Consider the following 21,978-nt stretch of genomic DNA (forward strand, 5'->3'; position numbering starts at 1 on the left):
AGACTGTTCCATATTATATCACTTGCCTATGTTTTGTTCACTTATATATGTAATTGTTTTATACGTATAAGATGTTCGATGAATTGCCAAAATGAAACTTGAGTGTTTACCAATCATATTTTTGTGGTTTATTTCATTATCGGTATGCCAAGGCATCTGAAAAATTGGTATACTTTTCCAACCCGATGCATTATCGGATGCCTCTTGAACAAGCAGCCCAAAATGAAGTACTAATGTTTGCACGTTTATTTCGTCAATAGTAATTACATATATTATACGAGATGTATCTGACAATAGTTAAAACATTTATGACGCCTTTCATTTTTTATATCGACTTTTGATTGTAAGAGTCTTTTTGTTTAGGTGACAATATCGGCTAATGGAGAACGAGAAAGATAGGTGAGTTGATTGCCAAGTCTATGGAGAAAGTTGGCAAAGAGAGTGTCCTTAAAAGTTTGGAAAGAAACTGTATGTGTTTTCTTACATTTGTTAAATCTCGAGTAGCTCTCCCGTAAGATAGACTTGGTCATTTCTCCTAGTTTTGATGATTTGACAAACTGTATGGTTGTCACTTAAGTGAGAATTGCCAATTGTGTGGTATGCAGACGGAGAAACGACGATCAATTGCTTATTAGCTTATGTTTAAACAATTATAGTGGTTGTTGTTTTGTTACATTTCGTAGTTAAAAATGAATTTTTATTTTTGCAAGATCCTTATATATTGATTATTGTTTGTAAATATGGGAGTTATCACAAATGGAAGGAGATTCTTTAAAAATAATAGTGATTACGGGTTTTGGTAAAGCCAAAAGTAAGATTATGCATTTGTTAACTACTATGTAAACCCGGTGCATGATCAAAAAACTTCACCGAAGACGTGAGACTAACCAACTTATCCGGCCGTGCATCGCACGGACCTTCACTCTAGTATTTTAAAAAAATAATAATGCTTTGCAGTTTATGCTGAAAAGATGCATGTGTCGTACGTGAAAGAGCAATTAACCTTTTTATTGGCTCCTTTTGTCTCATGAAAAATATGTTTTTTTTTTAAATAAATATTTATCATATGAATTGTGTCGGATCGTAATTTGACACGGAACTACTTAGACAATTTTTGTTGGAATTCATCATCAGAAATAATAAAGTTTTAACCAATATTAATAACCAATAACAAAAGTAAACTCGTAGCAATAAACGACATAAAATTTACTTCGTTTTCATGAGCATAATGTATTACCAGTTTACCACAAATATCACTATAGATGTCGGATTACAATAATGAAGAATTGAAGATGTTCGCACTTAACAATATATTATCTTTCATCAAATTTCACATTTCACAATAAACTTAATTATAACTCTTATTAGTTTACTTTTTTTAAAATATTGAATTGACTAAAACTTCAACTTTAATTCTTATCTATATATATCATGATCCCTTTTGTTCTCAAAAACTTTTAGTCTTTTAAAAACCAAAAATATATGTCTTTCCTTATTTACTACTTTTAACATTTCGACGTAATATACTTATAATATTCGGTCTTAATGAAATAATTTACAATATATATTTCTCAATCTCTAAAATACAATACCACCACCTTTACCATCAATTACTTTTATATTCACCATCATCGTCGTTCCACAACCGCTAATGACACTACCGCCACCGCCGCATTGCGCGAGACATATATCTAGTTAAACTAAATAAACGAGACACGAAGTTTAGTTTTTTCTTTCATTAATCAATGTAGGACAATAATTTTTTTCAATCAATTTTAATTAATTTGGACCATAATTCAGTTGACAAATGAAATGTTTTTAGAGTTTGATTAAAGTACTCCGTATCATAGTTCATTCAATCAATCAACGTTTATATATTAGATTTTTCATTTCCTTTTCCAATATCTAGTCTGATTGATGTTGAATCGACTCTATAAATTCTAGCTGGGGTGCGATTTATGGGGTGTAGTGTCTTTCTCCTATACCAACCGGTGTGACATAAACCAATGGTCGATGTTGGGTCATGATCAACATGTCAAAGTAAGAAAATTTAAGGAAACTAATGGTCGATGTTGTAGCAAACTAGCAATATTGGATAAGTTAATGATGCAACGATTTCACCTCTCATTCTCATTTATCTGATCTTAAGCGAATAAGATATATAACTTACGAGTAGTACAAAATATATAAGGTAATGCAACAAAAGAAAAGTTGGTGATCGATTGGAAAAAAAAACAACTAATGTGGTACAAGGACCACATTTAGGGATGTGATCGTTTGTATATCTGGTCACTTGTTTTGTATGTTATATTCGATGCAACTAGAGTTTTGTTATATAAATATGATACTCGTATTTGTTATATAAAAAAATTGCAATTTCATATCAACATCCTCCCCAGAATTTCATATGATAAATATACAATTATCTTATAGACCTTATATACCGCCCTTAAAATACAACTGTTAACTACCAATCTTAATATATACTATAAGACAGTTGAACTAATGACTAATTAATCAATCACATCGTTCGATTTCATCAAATTGACTTTTGATGATGTCATCATTTAGATAAACTACAAATTAAAAATCCTAATAATCATTATCCAAATATATTATTATATTAATACTTATATTAATTTGTAGAAAAAGTCTCATTAATTTACACTTTTTTGTTTTCCATCAATAATTTACACTTTTTAGCCCTGAATACTTAATTTATATTTATTTTTAGTCATCAACTTAAGAAATTTTTTTAAAATTTACAATCATTTAATTAAATAAATTTTTTTTAACATATATATGAAATATTTTCTACAAAAAAGTATTTATTTGAAAACCTAATGGCTTATTAACAAATATTAGAAGAGTCCTAATTGTTATCAAAAGATATAAAAACAATCTTAATTGTTATCATATTATCATAGAACAAGTGATTGAAAATAAACATATGCGTATTATGAACGCGCATCATGATTAAATACATATAATTGAATGTCAAGTTCGGGATCACAAATATGTTTATATTTCAATTCTTAATTATTTTCCTAATAATATCACATTATGAGTACATCTGTTTCAAAATATATTATAATGGAAAAATTATTATATATAGCATGTGCCTTGTGAAATGACTACGACAAACAATTCTATCAATATGTCTAGGCTAATAATGACAGTGAGGAACCTATGATTATTGTACTACAACTTATAAAATATAACACTTAAAACCGTTTTTTTTTTAAATTGTAAGTTTTTGTGACTTAAATGTATAAAGATCTAATATTGTTAATATCGTAAATCTCGTATCCAGTGTTGGACACGGGTCTAAAATCTAGTTACATCTAAAAGATCATTTAAATGGTAAATACTAAATGTTATTGGTGACATACCATAATAATTGTATCTTTGTTAAACTGTATTATGGCTCTTGTCATGAGACAATAGTTTAGAATTACCGGATTAAACAAATTATTCTACGAGATTTTAATATAAATTCACTATTCTCGATTGCTAGCTCGAACTTTAACATACCCCAAGCTTGTATACTAACTAAATTATGGGATCTCATGTAGTTCATTTCTTCAAATGTTCCTTTCTATTTAACCTTGTAATAGCCGCAATTACTAGCTGGTTGACTTACTTTTTATTACACCCAAGTTCTTATATATAAATCGTAATCAAGATGATAACATAAATAACATATATATATCGTTGGGTCATCACATGGGCATGAAGTTATTGATGGATGTCGAGGCCTATCAAGTCATGATCAACAATTTTGGAAAGCAGTGAAGACTAGTGGAGTAAGTGGACCATATGAATTTGATTTTCATTTGTAAAAGAATATTACTTCACTTTCATCCATGTGATCTTAAACAAATGACACGTACGTATACTAAAGCAATGATAATAAAGTGTAGCGTAATTATATGAAAGTGCAAGGTCTAGTGGGCCTACAAAGCCCATGAAGATGTGTTTGATTAATGGATTTATATGTAAAAGAAAAACATAAATTGTAAAATATCGCCCCAATGATCTTCCAGTTTTCGGCAAATCATACTTTGTCCTCTTAAATAGTAAGATGTTGCTCTGTAGTTTTAAAAAAATCTTTTAACTTGAGCATGAGGATTGAACTCTTTATTTTTATCTGCAGAGTTTTTAGCCTCTTGATCCAATCCAATTGGTTTCTTCCTGATCGTGAATAGCGATCTAATTCTCTAATAGCATGTTTTCGTCCCAATGAATAAAAATTCAAATTCTAGTTTAGAAATGTAATACTGTCGCACGACTAACCAAGACAATTAGCTAGTGGTTTAAATTTTATTATTCTTGATGATTATTTTTCTTAATTCTATATTTCTCACTGATTTTAATTATTGTAATTTCTTGTTTTTAGAAAAATTTAAAAGCTACTCCTAATACTTCGTTTATTTCATGCAGTTGAAATTGTTATACTCATCTTACTAACATATATTATAAATTTACATTGTTAATTTATGAGCCCTGCTATAGGAATACCTCAATTCGGTATAAACACTCACTATACGGTATGTATACTTTTATACGGTAAGTATATATCAATGTATACTTCTCGTATAGTGGTGTTTGATATGTCACTTACGGTACTTTCACTTTTCAAGTCAAAGCTATTATACTTCTTGTACAAAAGCATATTCGCGTATAATAGATATTTATGCCGAATTGGTGAGTATGTATATAGACGTTCCTTAAAATATACTGACATCCTGCATAACATATTGACATCTTAAATTGTTGGCTAGTAAAAAAGTTACAACATGCTTGACTTTTTTCAACTTATGCAACTTCTTATGTAAGCCTTAATTAGTTAATTTGGAAGTTAAACTAAGAAAAACTTTTCTAATGATCAGCTCCTTATCAAGCATCCGGCTTTTATATTATCACATCCTAAATCCGCCAATATCAATAGTATTCAATTCAATGTGGTGACTTTCACTTAGGTTTTAGTTATACAAGGGTAACTTTTTCACTCCGTTATGTTATGAACTTCACTTCAAAACTTAGCCAACGTTTTGTGTGGCTTCTTAGAATTGACTCATTCTACTGTTGGCCACCAAAAGGATCTTTGTATTATTGGCCTCCTAAAACTCTAAAAGCGATTGTTTATGAACCACATGGGTTTCATTTATCTATATACAGAGTATACGGAGTAAATATTTTAGTGGGACATCCCACAGGCCACAGCTACCATTCCACGTGAGACAAAACATTTGACAATTTCACATCTCTTTTATATTTATAGAAAAACTAAAAATATTTATATTAAATGATCAATTAAATTGCATCCACATACAATATGAATATTTATGTGTAATATTCGATTCTTATAACAATCATACAATGGTTCAAATAACCAAAAACCAACATCAATGCCAAAACTGTAATGGCCTTGTGACAGCCTAGTTGTTGGTCATTAGGAATTTGCAGACAGATTAAGACTATTACAAATGTTAGGTTTTATTGTCTCTCGATGTTTGGCCATCCAAGGGAACGACCAAAAACCCAAGTTAGGCGTTTATTACTATTGACGTCTTGAATATCGTTAGGCTGGGCACATGACTATACATCTGGATCTAGAATTAGTATGACACTTAATTAGCTTAGTCCCAAAAGTTTCAATTGCTATACCTTAGCTATAAAACATGAAAATTGTATTGTAATGTAACATCATGAATTGGAGGGCACCTTAAAAGTTGTCTTCCAAAGAATCCCATGGATTCTTTTTAAATGAAAATATTAACATCATGTTGTTGCGCTCATATTAATTTTCACACATGTTAAATAATCCTTGAATTTAAGGTTTGTTGGGGGAACATCATATAACTATATAATGTTAACATCATAAAATTTTCCTTTTTTCCAACTAATGACCTCTGAGGCACGGGTTATAGTGAGTAAATAATTCTATCTTACCTAAATAATCAAAAAAAATAATTTAATGTCTATTAACTTACTATAATAATTACCATCTACCAATAAACTAAAACAAGATTAAGATATTTTTGAAATGACACATGACGTAATCCTTGATTGACATGTGTCCTTTTAATTTATCTATTTTATTATTTAGTTTTTTAATTGTATATAGATTCAATTTTATTATTAGACTTACAATTAAACTTTAACTCTTAACTTATAGATACAAAACACATAATAACATGAAAACTTCAACTTCAATTACTTATATTACTTATAACAACTTAATAACATAAAAACTTCAAAAAACTGAGTTTACAATCCGAAATCAAATGGCTATTTACCGTCATCTACTATGCTTACAATTCCCGATTTTGATGTGGTTTTAAAAATTTAAGGTAAATCCAAAACTTTAACTAAACATATATTTTATCGTTACTGTTTATTAGAACTTAGATTCAATCATTCGTTTACTTTAACCAAAATTTATTTTATACTCACAAACTATATATGAGACATATTTGAATTTTTTTGTGATACAATCTATATAGCTATTGTATATCGTACGGGTATTAAGATTAGTTTTTATATATATATCTAAAGGAAAATGATAATGACAGCCCTTAGGGCTGTCACTAACAACATATTACATGCTTAAAAACTTGTACATTATATATTAAAAACCACCCCCTGATTTTTCTAACAGCAAGGTATAAATTTTAATGCACCCAATTAGTTTTTACTGACAACCCTAAGGGCTGTCACTAACAAAACCCATATCTAAATGCATATCTTTATATATAATAAAAGAAAATTGTCTTACAAAACTATTTTTAGAAAACAACATTATGTGGTATGTTTATATTTTTTTTCAAAAAATTTTATTTTATTTATGATGTCATATTTAATATTAAATATTTTTAAAGATAAATTGTTCATTAAATACTTATTTTAAATTTCTATTTCTATTTAAAAATATTTTTATGTTCTGTTAATGCAATAGGCACCCATATATCTATGATTCCTTATAAAATATATTGGACTCCCTATTTTAAAAATTCAACAATCTATTCAATATCCTCACACGTTACCTCTAATTCTATATCTCTAAACACAATCAGACAAACATCTTACCAAGATCTAACACACAGTCACTTCTTTTTCTCCTTCCTATTTACACACACGCATATCGATTTCCCCACTGTTTTGTATTATTATCACCGTTTAACCTTCGCAACGCGTGGACACTAACCCTCGTATATATAAGTTATGTTAGTTAATTTAATATCTTCAAACCAAGTTATAATATGTCAATAACAAAAATTACATATATTTTTTTTTATAATTTTTTTGCTTTTAAAAATTTTAGTTAAAATACCCGAGTTTAGCTAGTTTTTATATCTAAAGAAAATTTGACTTTATTTACCGCATCATAACTAATGCTCATTAATTAGGCATTATTTTTTTTTTTTGACGTTCAATTTTGGGTCATACACTCATACGAGACCCAACTAGAAAATTCAAGTAAAAACTTTACATACTTGTCACTCTCCTCAAGACTTGTGGGTAACAATGAGTGAAACTTCCTCACAATTCTTAAGCATTTGGCATTTGATATGTGAATTAGGCACTAATTAGCAAACCCCATATAAATGGGTTGCATTATTGAAGCAGTGATTGCATTTGTGACCTTGTGGATTAGAATCATGTCAATCAAACTGTTCTTTTGACATACTAATTTGGTAGAGTGATAATCAAATAGTAATAATTGCCAATACCAATTCGAAAAGACAGATATCCTGTCACTTAAGGCTATCTTTCCAAACTTCAAGAGATTTTGGCATTTATCAATTATCGAGCTAAACTACAGGTAGAATTGTCTGTTTCGAAACAAAAAAATTCAAATAAAGTAACAACCACTACAATTAAGTATTTAGAAGTACACGGTTTTATAGCCATATTTTCACAATTAAAAGCGTGTGTAATTTTTTAGTTCACGGTCATGAAAACTGTGAACAAAAGGGGCGTTATAAAATTATATTGAAAGTCCACTCTTTTTTATGTAAACGTATTAAGAAATGCTAATATTATTTACCGTGAACAAATGAGTATACAATTTTTATAACGAGGATATTTGTTGAAACCGTGGATATTTGTTAAAAAAAGCACACACTCAATAAAACCGTGGAAAAATAACCGTGAGAAAATGATGTTTTTTTTTAGTGAACAATGATATGAAACGATATCGTTTCTTATCTTTCAAATATTTTTAAAGAAAATAAACAAGGATTATATCAAATGGTTAATATTATGCTTATGGAGAGAGAGGTTATGGAGTTTGATCTTTACCGGAGGTCCTTTTCTGCTTAATTAGAACATGAAAACAAGTAAACAACATCTTTATCTTAGGTAGAGATAAAGATAAGTTGTCTACATCTCAATCTGTCTGTCTTGTATTAAGAGGCATAACTTATACAACAACAACGGTATTCAAATCCGGCGAGTGTCGGGGTTTGAGAGAGGTATGACGTAGACAGCTTTACCCTTACCCAATGATAAAGAGGCATAACTTATGAATACGGTATTGAGAGTTTACTTTATATCTTATTAAAGAAATAGCTTTGGATCAAGTCCGGCCTAAAAACCCAAAAAATAAATCCTGCTTTGAAGCTATTTTGATCTTGGTTTATGCTTTCAATTATTTGAATTATAGCCGTAGTGTCAGTGCCCCCATAAAATGGTGGAGCCAACAGGAGCCGGCACTTTATAATCTCTTGTGTCTATTGAATAAAAATAGCTATAAATGTTCAAACACTTTATAATCCCTTGGTTTAGCAGAAAACATGATGATATTCTGGGAGAAAGCTTAGTATATAAGTTGATGAACTAAATATTGTATTTTGTGTGTGTGTGTGTGTGTTGGGGGGGGGGGGGGGGGGGGGGGGGGGTACATCACAATTTACTGCATCATTCATGGTTGCAGTAACCATAACAATATGGCCTAGTGGTAAGTGTTTCCCTACTCTCACACAAATAACGCAGGTTCGAATCTACCCTAGGACATATTGTAATGGCCAGGGAATTGGCTGTAACCTTTCACAAATTAACCATGTGCTGGAATAAACGTACTTAACTTGCAAATAAACGAAACATCATCCCTCTACAAGAATAATTTACAAATCACATCAACTATAACCACGATTCCTGAACCAATCTTTCTATAACTAACTCAAATCGGGCCCACAAAGCAATTCCCCATTCCTTCTCTCGTTTTTTTTTTTTTGCTTTCTTGTTTCTCTGAAAATTACACATATCCGACAAATTTCATGCCACAACGTTGATCACTGGCCGATTTAGAGAAAACACGTTATGCTTTTTCCCTCATGTTACCGATAATAATGGCAGAGTAAACTAGAGGATGAATGAATGGCTCTTTATTCATTGTCACTATGATTGAGAACATGTCTTCTCGTCCAAACAAAATTGTAGGAGATCTCTTGGTCATAATATGTAGCTCCATACTCAATGTCGAGGTTACTCAATTAACACAAACTGCCAACCAAAATAAAAACATGTGCCGATTTATCTTGCTGCTGAAAAATATAATACTAATTGGCAAGTAAATGACAGATTAACTTTGTACTCCAGCTCATATAATTTGTAGCTATCTTATGCCAACTATAACATAAAAATGAAGCTACCCTAATTGTACTTTTTAAAAAATAAAGCATATTAATAAGTTATCGTCTAAAAAACTGTAGGTTGAAATAATATAATGATAAGACCCCACTTAATGACTTATCATATAACTTGTATAAAAGTAACTGCAAACTGCTAATTAAAAAAAAAGAACTATAAAATGATTGGTCGATAAGTGATTGAGGTTAACACAACCTACATAAAATTTTTGCATGTTTTGATGTGTTACCCAACCCACCCAACATGCCCATTCTTCCACCTTGCTACATACATCTAAGTTTCTCTAGATAAGTTTGACTAATATTGAACTTCATTGCAGATATGATAAACAGATGTTTGTGGAATTCAAATCTACCACAAAACACGTAAACTTTATATTTGGAAAGCCTTATCTGACCTCAAAAGTCAAAAATGTAGTTTTCTCAAAGAAGAAAAGTATTGATGTGAGAGATGGGTTGAGAAGCTAACCTTCGATACACGGGCAATAGTAATGATAGTTTCTGCAGAAACAATGATACTATACATCTTTACGTTGTTGATATACATCATGGGAGCAACCTCCGAATAAAATGTAGGCACCGGTGACCTTAAAATGCTGCAACCGGAGCCCTTTTTATTCCCACCAATAAAAGTTTAATGATTTGGGAAATGAGAAGACAATTTATTTGACCGTTTTGATAGGAGAATTTTTTATTTTTTCTGATTCCATCTTGGAATCACATGGTTTTGATAATTCATTTGAGGCATCCTTCTCCGCCTTCTTTATCTCAGCTTCTAATTTCTTGCAGTTTTCTTCATGTGCTTGATTGAACATTCTCACAAAGTTTCGCAAAGTGGATACAACTGTAGAGGAAATTGTAAAATCATGCAATATGAACTTTTGTTAGAGGCATAAGTTTCGACCCGTTTACTAATGAAAGGTTTGTATGAAATATCAGAGAAATGATGCTAGCCCAACTATATAAATCTTTAATCATACAGAAATGATCATGTGACATTATCCCTCAGTTAATGACACGGACTGTCCTTGTGGTTATATAAGAATATATCGCTTCGACCCATTAGGGTTTCAAATGAAGGGCAATACTGGTGTTTCTTTATATGGATCCAAGCACTGGGTCAAAACAAAACCTATTCGTAATAGTTATTGTAAGAGATGAAGTGATGAACGGTATATGGACTACTATGAATCATAAAGGTGTACCTCTGATGTTTCATATGTCTAGGCTTTGATACTACATAATTAATAAACTTCTAACTTATGCATGTCTTTAGTAGATTGAAAAATAAAAATAAAAAACATATTAAGATCCATCTAAGATCAAAACGATCCACATTTTAAAAGAAGATCAGTAATTACCATGCTCATATGGGCAACGGGCTGGATCCTCTCCGAAGTAAAGAATTAAAGCATCAACATTTTTACCCTGTAAACAATTGGAGTTACAAATCTTGGAAACTACAAGCTCACATTAGCAACGCAAGAGACATAATTTACACATACCACCAAAGAGTACAACGAGGCCAACGCCCGTGCTTCACCTTCAGCTGAACAAAGAAACTCCTTCAATGCCTAAGAACAAAAGCAAGGTATGTAGGTTATGTATCAATACATATATTGGGATAACAGATGGGTCTATTCGGGCTAATGCACCAGCTTTTGTTCTTCTTATTGTTATATAAAAATTTATGATCTAAATATGATTACAAAAACTATATTACCTTTATAAATTTTTCAGAGACTGGTCCGTCATTTTCTGCAGTTGACAATTCTTGGACAACTTTCTCGAGTCCTTTGCTAATAGATTGCATTTCCTCTGCTAAATATTTCAGTTGTACCTATAGAGAAAAATCGAGTACAATCTACATATAAAATTGAACCATCGTATCATATCCATCAATATATATAGACGTGGATCAAAAAATCACCTTTGATGCAGGTTCCAAACTCTCTAGCTCCTTGGAAAAATCGAGGAGTTCGGGGAGTTTCTCAGAAAGCACCTAGAGTATCCACCAGAGCTAGCATGAACAAAAATGAAAACAAGTACCGAGTTCCACCAGTTTTGTATTTGATTTTTTTTTTTTTTAGGGATAAAGAACTAAGAGAAGAACCGACATCCCTGCATTTGGTCACTTGATTATAAACAGTTTGTAAGCATTAGAATGTTTAAGATTTTACCTTACAAAGATAATGCATGAGGGTCATTTTGTTGTTCCTTGCACGAGTATCTGTAAGTTTTAGGAGACTATCTAATCTGAAGCCAACGGCAGAGCCTAACACGAAAACCAAAATCAATTTTCTGTAAGTACAGAACAAAGCCTAAAAAGACGTTAATTGTAATAAATGCTAGTTAATGAAGGCTATTCGGAATCAGCTAATTCCCAGTATACGTTAACAATGTAAAAACAACGTTTCCACTTGACACATATCATTCTACTGGTAGAGAAGGAAATTTCGGCTACTTTACTTATTTATGACTTAATCATGTAACAAAAAAAATACCTCAAAAGTAAATGGGTCAAACATGTTGATGAGTATATATCTATGAAGGTGTTAAAGCGTTAATCCACTTAGATCTTTTTTTCACCAAACAGTAGATTAAGATCCAAATAATGGTATTTTATAAGCTAATTTTATATTAACTAAAACTGATACGCAATCAGTACCAGCTAGCTACCCCGTTTTGACCCGTTACCAAACTACACAAAACCCAACAAATTTGTCAAGGCTAGTTCTTAAGTTTGTCCACTCATAATTATTCAGTCAATAGTCCTTCCATGATTTAATTGTAAATAGCTATTGGAAATGGCCGGAGTCATGGGAGGTCCACTTTCCAAATGTTGTAACCCCTAATCTGATAGATAGTCAACCTGATACACTTATGTGGAAAGATCGTAATGGTATTGTTAAAGAGTTCTCTGTTGCAATGGTGTGGCAAGATATCCGTCCAAGGGAAATGTGTGTAGATTGGTATCATATTGTCTGGTTTAATCATTGTATCCCGAAGCATGCATTGCTTCTTTGGCTTGTGGTGAAACGAAAACTAAAAACACAAGATTTGCTCCAGTATTGGGATGTACAACATGGTATATCTGGTCCTGTGTCTTGCGCTCTGTGTAATACTCAACCCGATTCACACCAGCATCTATTCTTTGAGTGTCCATATGCGAAAGAGGTTTGGTTGGATGTTAACAACAAACTTGACCATCAACAAGTCTCTTGTGATTGGGACACTATTGTTAACGAGTTCAAGATATTTGCAAGTAAAAGATCGTTTGAAAGTGTTGCAAAGAAGTTGATTTTGGCATCCTCAGTGTATTTTGTTTGGCAAGAACGTAATTTACGTTTATTTCAACAAAAGAAAAGACCGCCAGTTCAAGTAATAGAGACTGTGATTTCCATTGTTCATGCAAAGCTTCTTACATTCAGATTTAAGAAGACGAGCCATGTTCAAAAGGCTCTGGTTGCATGGAAGATACCTGTATCTCTTATGGCAGTAACGTAGATATTTTGTTTTTAAATCTGTGACTACTGACTAGGCGAGTTAGATTTATTATCTAGATAGAGTTGGGGATGGTTTGTCATCCGCCTATGGATGTGTTGGGTGCTATATGCTTGTACATTATTTAGTCCATATGGTACTTAACCATATTTTTTGATTTAATATATATACTCATCGGGGTAATACAACCCTTTACCCAAAAAAAAAAAAAAAAAAGTCATGACGTTTAATGAAAATGTTGGAAATGAAGATTAAGGGTAATATCTCACCTCTTGCTGTCCCTTGGTTCAAAGCGTTTCCCAATGTGAGAATTGTTTGCATGACTCTCTTGAATTTAGAAGAACTCCTGACCTGAAATAAACATTGATCAAAAAGTTTAGTTTGGCTAAAATCTTGCTGATTTGCAGATTAAGGTAATGGGAAAATTACTTGCCTCTTCCACAGCTGAATTTACCGAGTTTAAGCTCTTTCTAAGATCAGAAACCTGAAGCACACAAAATATACAGCATTACATCAGATCTATAATATAAATAAGCAAAACATAAACACATGCAATAGTGTTTTGACCTGTGACCCAAACTGCAACTTAAAAGAGAAAACTCTGAGTTTAGATTCTGTTCGTGGAACTTTCATCAGCTCCATGAAGAACTGTTACAAATTGATAAATAAATGCAAATTACGTATGTTTCAGCTGAGTTAAAATGCGGGTACTATTTTAAACTTAAAATAGATCGCTCTCTGTCCGGTAAGATTGAAAACAGTTATTACAAACCTGTTCACATTTGCCTAGTTTATCCTTCTCTCCTTTGTAGCTCTGAGATTAGAAGCTGTTAGTTATACATTGACACATTTTAATATGAAATAAAACTGAGGTATGTGTGAGATAACAACATATTACCTTTAGCAAATCTATCTCCTCTTTCGTAGGACAAAACTTAATAAGGTTATCTACCTGATCAACATCCAGTGCTGATTCATCTAAAGCGAGGACATAATCCTGCCAATTTTATGAAATAACACAAAAGGAAGTCACTGATCCCGTCTATGGCAGTATATATATAGTAAGATTGTCATCTCGGAAATGCGTAGGTTGCTTTGAGTTATGCATATAACAAGAGAGACATAACTTAATATATTAAAATACCACATCATTTACATGTAGCTTACGACCTCATTAAAAATATAATTAGGTTAGTTTTTCTTTCACGGGTTAGTCATTAACCTGATCTTTTAGTACTTTTTAACCAAAAGCACTGAACCTAGAACATAAATGTTAAAAGTTTAGCTTACCATCAGTTCATTTAGTGGTATCTTCACCTTTGAAAGCATGATCTCACAGTTGCATGCCCGTCTATGTTCAATCTAAAAGAATTTCAAATGCAAAATTTATATTTAGATTTGTGATCGTTTTCAGAGACTAAAGGTACAAGTGCATCCTCCAAAGCACAAAGTGAAGATAATATCTTACCAGTTGTACTTTTTCTGGTTTATTAGCTACTGATGCAGATTTTGATTTTGGACCACCCTTGTCTTGATTAGGATTTGCTGCTGAGAAGAGATTCTCGAGTTCTTTTATATCAATTTCTGGAGTCCTATTGAAAATGAGCAGTAAGCGCAATGAGAACATCAAGATATCAAGCTGTTAATAGAAATTTTGATCCTTGTTTAAGAAAGAACAACTTACTTTACAGCTTCACCAGATTTTTGTGTTTCGGCCCATAAGCTACCTTGGACTGCCCTCGTTAACTTTAACCAATGTAAAGGCTTGAGTTTCTTCCCTTGTTGATTTTTCATTGCCAACGATAGACCACGTCCCCTACCTAAAGGTGGTGGGGGAGCTGGTGCTCCAGGCAAACTGGTTGCTCTTGATGGTGGTGGTGGCGGCGGTACAACACCTCCTTTTTGATTAGAAGGTATTGGAGGAGGGGGAGGTGGCACTGGAGATGCAACTCCATTGTTTTTCCCTGGCCCTGCAGGCGGAGGAGTTGGCGGCGGCGGCGGTGGTGGTGCAACTTTTGGTATCTCTTTTAGAGATATCGTTGGAGGGGGTGGTGGTAGTGGTGCTGGTGGTGGGGCTGGTGTATAGGATTGAGTTGTCACCATCTCTGACCTCTCTTTCGTAGGTGCAGTTGAAGGAGGCGGTGATAGCGGTGGCATTGGAGATGGTCCAGCTGTTCTTTCTGGCTTCTCTTTTGTAGGGGCAGTTGAAGGAGGTGGTGAAACCGGTGGCAGTGAAGATGGACCGGCTGTTCTTTCTGGCTTCTCTTTCGTAGCGGGAGTTGAAGGAGGCGGTGATACTGGTGGCATTAGAGATGGTCCAGCTGTTCTTTCTGGCTTTTCTTTCGTAGATGCCGTTGCAGGAGGTGGTGATACTGGTGGTGTTGGAGATGGTCTAACTGTCCTTTCAGGTTTCTCTTTTGTAGGGGCAGTTGCATGAGGTGGTGATACTGGTGGCGTCGGAGATGTTCTAGCTGTTGCAGCCAGCTTCTCTTTCTTGGTTTCAGTTGGAGGAGGTGATGAGGGAGAAGGTCCAGGTTTGTCAGTTGATTTCTTTGGTGAAGGTGAGGTTGAACGAGGTGGTGTACGTGGCGGAGTAGGTTCACTTCCCGTAGCTAGCTTCTCTTTTAAAGGTGGAGTTGGAGGAGATAGCGGTGGAGAATCTTGTGATCTGCGTGGGGTGTGTGATGTTTGTGCTGCTGCAGACCGGTCCTCCCTAGATGATCTTGAAGGACTTTTATGGGAAGGTACGGTTAGAGAAGGCTCAACCTTGACTTCAAGGTCTTTAAACGACGGGCTAGGTTGGATAGATGGAGGGAATGCAGGCTGAGTTGGAGGACGTGTTTGAGAAAGTGGTTCATTATCAGTATTTTCCTTTAATAGTTGGTTTGACTTGGCTGATGGAGATTTATCCACACCAGCAGCTAGATTTTTTGAAGATGTTGTACTTTCATGTAAATGTGTCTCTTGCTGTCCGCGAAGGTAAGGATGCACAGGTTCACTTTCAGAAAGATACTTTGGTGACGTTGATGTAGAAGACGATACAGATCTTCTGGATGCATCCAAGGGTTCTTGTGAAACAAAGGGCTTCTCCTTAGCCAACTGAGAAGAGGCCTTTGGATCATTCTCTGATGATACGGTACGTTTTTTACCCTGATACATTTTAAGTAGGAGAACATAAAGTAAGATGGGTGGGTTGGGTAACGGGTCAAAAAAAGTAAGTGGGTCATTGTAGTATGGTTAAAGATGATGGGTTGACCTGCAAACACTTCTTTTGTACTACTTTCAAAGTTATCAATTAATGCATTTAATATAACTGCAGAAAAATATTAAAGATTAAATCCTAAGCTTTGAACAAAAAACAAATTGTGAGATACCACATCGAAAATAGAATTTGTGTGAGTTACAACCAGTTCAACCCCTTTGATATGTTCCCATTATAGCTTACTTTCAAATTTGACCCGTTAAATATACAATATCACTCAAACCAGCCATTTATAACGAAATGGGTCTGAAGTGGCATATCTAATAGTCGCTACCTTGTCAATTGCAGCATCGCGGGTAGGAGATGGCCAATCCACACTACTAAATATCTCTTGGACTTTGGAAAATGCTTCTATAGGGATAGTGTCCTTCTCATCAAAAAAGTATGCATCGAATGTGACTATAGAAGCTGCAGCGTCCATTTCAGAGAAAAGAAACTGTATATATAACAAATATGAATGCCTACTCTGGGTACTACAGAATGCCATGGCATGTAACAAATGTCAAGAAAAATACCTCAGCTTTGAAGTCCTTGGGGAATTCGTAGTTGGCATCCCACAGTATATCAATTTCATCACGATTTACGATTAAAATATTTGATCTGATGAAAGATGTGTTGAACATAGCACGGTACATAATATTTTCATGCTCCACTTCATCATCATCTATCAGATAGTTGATACACTCTAACACAATGTCACCTTGAATATGGCAATTTACGTCAATTATAACAACTTCACATTCTGCCTGCGAGAAATAGTAAGAGGTCACTATTCACTAAAGAAATGATGATTCCGCTTTTTAGTTTTTATTGTGGTGCCAAAATCTGTGGGCCAGATAGTTGACTGATGAGTTGAAATGAGTAAAGTGTCAAAACGAATTACATTGGGTTGATACAAGAAAATATTGCCTGATAATTGGGATTTTTTTAATAATCTAATCTTTGGAATAAGGTGATTTAAGAAGTTTTACGCATTAGAGTTGCAGCTTCGTGGGTTATGAACCATTCCCCTTTAAGCTTTGTTGTTTTCACCTATATGACCCGTTTGACATAAAGCATAGCCCGAAGGAGCCATTCATAAGTAAATGGCCCTATATCTAGCTTTAAGTTTTGGGAAATAAGACAATTCAGGTATGAAATTCAGATGGTGTACTAAAATAGAATAAAAATAAATAGTACCTGTTTATAGTATCGAACATTCTTACTCCATTTTGGGGTGGAAAACAAAAGTTTGGTAGATTTATCACCGGGCATGTAAGGATCTTGTCCGTAAATCCTGAATATAGGACGGCAACCACCATTTCCATCCACATCAGGAATCATTCGCATGATCACACAATCCAGACTGAGTGCCCGATCCAAAGGTGGCCATTCTGTAGCCACGTTCCTTCGAGATACATATTGTAAGTACCTCAGCTGAGAAGGCAGAGGATTCAATGACGAAAATAAGTGTACCACCTCAGTGGGAGCTTGCTTATAAACCATGTCAAGCGTCTTAGATTCCCCAGAATATTGTTTACGGTAAATCAAAAGTGCAGCCAACATGAATGCCAAAACGGGCCACCCACCACGCTCACAATGCATTAAAAGAACATTCTGCATCCCAAATGAAAGCCAGCTTTCACATGATCTTAAAAAATGGTGGATTGCCTCCATGGAGAGTATTGGGCAACCTTCATAATGCCGAGGGTATTCCACTATGGTCATATCATGATCCGATAAAGCAGAGGCAAGTTGGCTTGTTGTATCTCCCTCTCGAAAATTAAATATCAGAATTGAAGCTTCAGGATAATGATCCTTTAGATGACTTACTATGTTTCCTATATAACCTCTATAATTATCATGGTCCCAAGGATCAATAGTGAAACAGCAATCAAATACTACACATGAAACAAAAAGATCGTATAAGTGAAAAATGGTTAAATAGACCTAATGTATATATATTAGTATTAATGACTTAACAGATGCTCATTAATACATCCCTAAATCTATTCCACTTTAACATAAGTATTCAACCGACTAGTCTACCTGCCGTCGTGAAGGATGTAAATGAAGTAAACATCATACAAGGTATTTCAGTCAGAAATTTGAACCTATGACCTCCACTGTTATGCTGAATGTCCCCGATCACTAGCTTACCATTGCATGAATGGACCACACTACTTACCAGCATATGATCAAATATAAGAGCCCCACTCGTCCCCCACCCTCCTCCCCGACTCATCCGTCCCCACAAGGACGGAACTCGTTCTCGTTTTCTTTTCTTTTCCAACGATTATAACACAAAGTTTCAAAAAAATTTCACCTTTGGTCCCTCTAACGGCCAGAATTGTTTTTTTTTTTTCAAAAAATTTACACTTTTGGTCCCTGTTTATCATCTATATATACAAACCATTTACTCCTAAATAAACACAAGAGTTTCATACATCATATACGTCATTCTTTCACATATCTTTCACGTATTCATCTATATGCTAATACATACGCATCCATTTTGAAACCAACCATGGCAAACTACAGCCTACAAGCCACCTATGACTCTCTTCGAGGCTAAAAACTCGATGCAGCACCACATGCTTGACGACAGGCATAAAACCGATGTCAAGTCTGTGCTTAACGACATACACGTTTAAAAGTAGGCTCACCATGCCGAAATTGAGTAACGACAAGCGCACCCTAACGAGCTCAATGTCCAGTACGTTACATACTTGCAACAGAGGTTGGGCCAAACCCTTCAGAAGCTTACTGCCGTCGAAGCCACATTAGCGATGACGTTTCAACACGCAGAATTTTGGCAAGGTAGTGTCGGCAAAGTAGACCCGGGAGAGAAATACGCAACTGACCCGGTTGAATCAAATCCTAATAACGGTGAGCACTATGAATAAATCCACCGCAATGACGGTGACAATGACATGGACTCTACTAATTCGCTATTTGTTTAGCTCTAAATAATGTTTTTAGGACTTGTCATTTCAATTTATGTATGTTTTTGAACTTGAATTAAGTATGTGTTTTATTTAGCATTTGTTAAATTTTTAGAGACTAAAAGTGTTACGTTGCGGATGTGTCTAGGGACTAAAAGTGTTTGGGGACTAAAAGTGTAAAGTTAAATAAATGGTACGTCCATTCGGGGTGTTTTGGGAATTAGTTCGTGGTTAGTCATTGGGCTGATATGGCGCTAGGGACTAGTCCTTGAAGGATGAGTCATGAGCGTTGTGAAAGCTCTAATGCAACTCACAACCTAAAACTATTCATGAAACTTTAATTTATTTCTTATCTTTGGGAAAATGTTCTAATAACCAAATAATTCTAGTGTTTACCATTTCGATATAATGGATACTTGAGTCATTCGATCCGACTACCTAAACAAACCAAAAGCAATTACACATACAAATTAGTGAAAAAAAAAAGGGTTAAATGATATACCATAAACTCTTTCAGAAATCTCTAGGAGTCCATCAGGCGGCTTCTTGTAGAACAATTTACCTAACAATGCCATTCGTATCAATCAATCTATTATGTTGGGTTTCTTGTGAATTCGTGATTGAAACACTAGAAACTCCAATTTAGCATCTAAATCATCAAATCGTGTGTCTAAGGCATAAATACAATGTATAAACACATATGATAGATACGATTTTATGTTTGTTTGTGCCTATAATTTTTGAATTTCTAAGGATCAACAACATAAAGACATGGCGATTGATTTCAGTGCAAGATTATGATCGATTTGCATGTGTGTACATGTGCATGATGTTTTGTCGTGGAAGAAGAAAAAGGTGAAGAAGAATGTTCTCAGATCAGCTTAGGATGGAGACTTGTTGCTTAGAGAAAACAAATTGTTACCCTCATCAAGTTACTCTATTTTCATAAGTACTTAGAGATTAATCATATATTTTCATTAATTATAATTAAGTAATATGGTACTCGTTATCTTTATACTTACTTTTATTTTTATCTTTACCGCAATATAATAGACAAAATAATTTATTAACCAATCATAAAGCTTGATTTCATAAAATTAAAACATATTTATGTCATAATTTTAATTTTAATATATATTAGAAGACAATTAACTTAACCTTAATCGATGAATCACAATTCTCAATTTCTCTAGTTTAATTAAATTAACACATGTTATAATATAATTTACACTTTTAAATTTTTTTCTTAAAATAATAATTTTATTAGAATAAAATAAAATATATAACATATAAAACTCATATTTATCCTAAATCCAACTAATTAAAGAATAAATAATATCCATTTAATAATAAAAAAAACAATTTTGCTTACAATTAGTCTTCATCCAACTATAATAATATCAAATGATCAATGATTATATATATATATATACACTATATTATAAAGCAGATTTTTCATAGATTTTCAACATTGAACTTGAAATTTTCAATATTGATTTTAAGTAATTCCTCAAAATGTCCCTCCTATCTATTCTATATTTATCTAAAATAACTATAAGACCCTTTCTCTCTTCTCAAATCTCAACCAATCATTTTTTTTCTCTCTCCTCCATAAATCATTTATTCCTCCAATTCATTCAAAATCTTTTATCTCAAAAAACGTACATCGATAAATTATAAAAATTGTGTGGGTGTTCTTAAAATTTCATGCTCTTTCATTAGAGATGTCATTCGATATACTTTCGACAAAATTTTAAACGGCTAAGGCATTTGACTATCATACTCTATGACATATCAACTCCTATAACCTATCATATTCTATGACCTAGGTATCACCCCACCATCTCACCGCCGCAATGCGCGGGTACTTGCTCTCACATATATATATATATGATATCTAACAATTAACAACTATATAATCCAAAACCTTCACGAAAAACAAATAACCCAACAAAAATCTACAAAAAGTTTTTCTAATTGTATTGTTAAGAAAACATTTTACAACAACAAGCCTTGACATGATATAAATAGATGAGCAAGTTACAAGTTTTCGTTAATTAATGTTCCAGTATTACATTCTATTACTTTGATTTTCATTACATTATCTATATTTGAACTTACCGGTTTGTTCTTTTATAATTTTAATTACATTCTTTATATTTGAATCCATTAGTTTGTTCTTTCACAATATTTCTTGGAGTACATATATTTAATTCATCTTTAATATGTCATAAACAATCTGTGTATCTGACATGGGTCTAATCTAATGAAATACTATATATGCGTTCAATATTTTAGTATTATATTTTTTTAATTTGCTTTCACTTACTTTTTTTTACGTTTAAATTTGCATATTTGACAATTTATTTTATCTTGAAAATGTCATAAACAACCTCGTGTATTTGACACGAGAATTTATTTTATAATTAAAGTAAAACTATGGATCCAAACAAAAATTATTATTATATAAATATATATTTTTTAATAGAAAATTGCTTATTAAATTATACTTTTTTATCTTAAATCATAAATTTACACTATAAATATAACTATTACTTAGTCTTCAACTTGAAATTTATTATATTTTTATTTTGTCATCATTTAAATAGTTAAAAAACTTCCAACATATTTT

General features: G+C 33.1%; 1 protein-coding gene across 1 annotated transcript; it reads right to left on the minus strand.

The window, feature by feature from the left end:
• Nucleotides 1-9,052: 9,052 nt before the first annotated feature.
• Nucleotides 9,053-19,921, minus strand: LOC122600978 (formin-like protein 13). Its single transcript, XM_043773758.1, has 19 exons — nucleotides 19,849-19,921; nucleotides 17,602-18,302; nucleotides 16,938-17,168; nucleotides 16,697-16,858; nucleotides 14,845-16,310; nucleotides 14,629-14,752; nucleotides 14,451-14,522; nucleotides 14,059-14,157; nucleotides 13,933-13,974; nucleotides 13,728-13,808; nucleotides 13,594-13,644; nucleotides 13,430-13,511; nucleotides 11,837-11,931; nucleotides 11,587-11,658; nucleotides 11,380-11,496; nucleotides 11,162-11,230; nucleotides 11,018-11,084; nucleotides 10,126-10,500; nucleotides 9,053-9,510 (listed from the first exon to the last, which is right to left on the minus strand). The coding sequence occupies exons 1-18, from the start codon at nucleotides 19,919-19,921 to the stop codon at nucleotides 10,319-10,321; spliced, it is 3,786 nt and encodes a 1,261-aa protein (XP_043629693.1). The 3' UTR covers nucleotides 9,053-9,510; nucleotides 10,126-10,318.
• Nucleotides 19,922-21,978: the final 2,057 nt, after the last annotated feature.

Source organism: Erigeron canadensis, chromosome 5, assembly GCF_010389155.1.
Source record: "Erigeron canadensis isolate Cc75 chromosome 5, C_canadensis_v1, whole genome shotgun sequence".
Lineage (NCBI taxonomy): Eukaryota > Viridiplantae > Streptophyta > Magnoliopsida > Asterales > Asteraceae > Erigeron > Erigeron canadensis.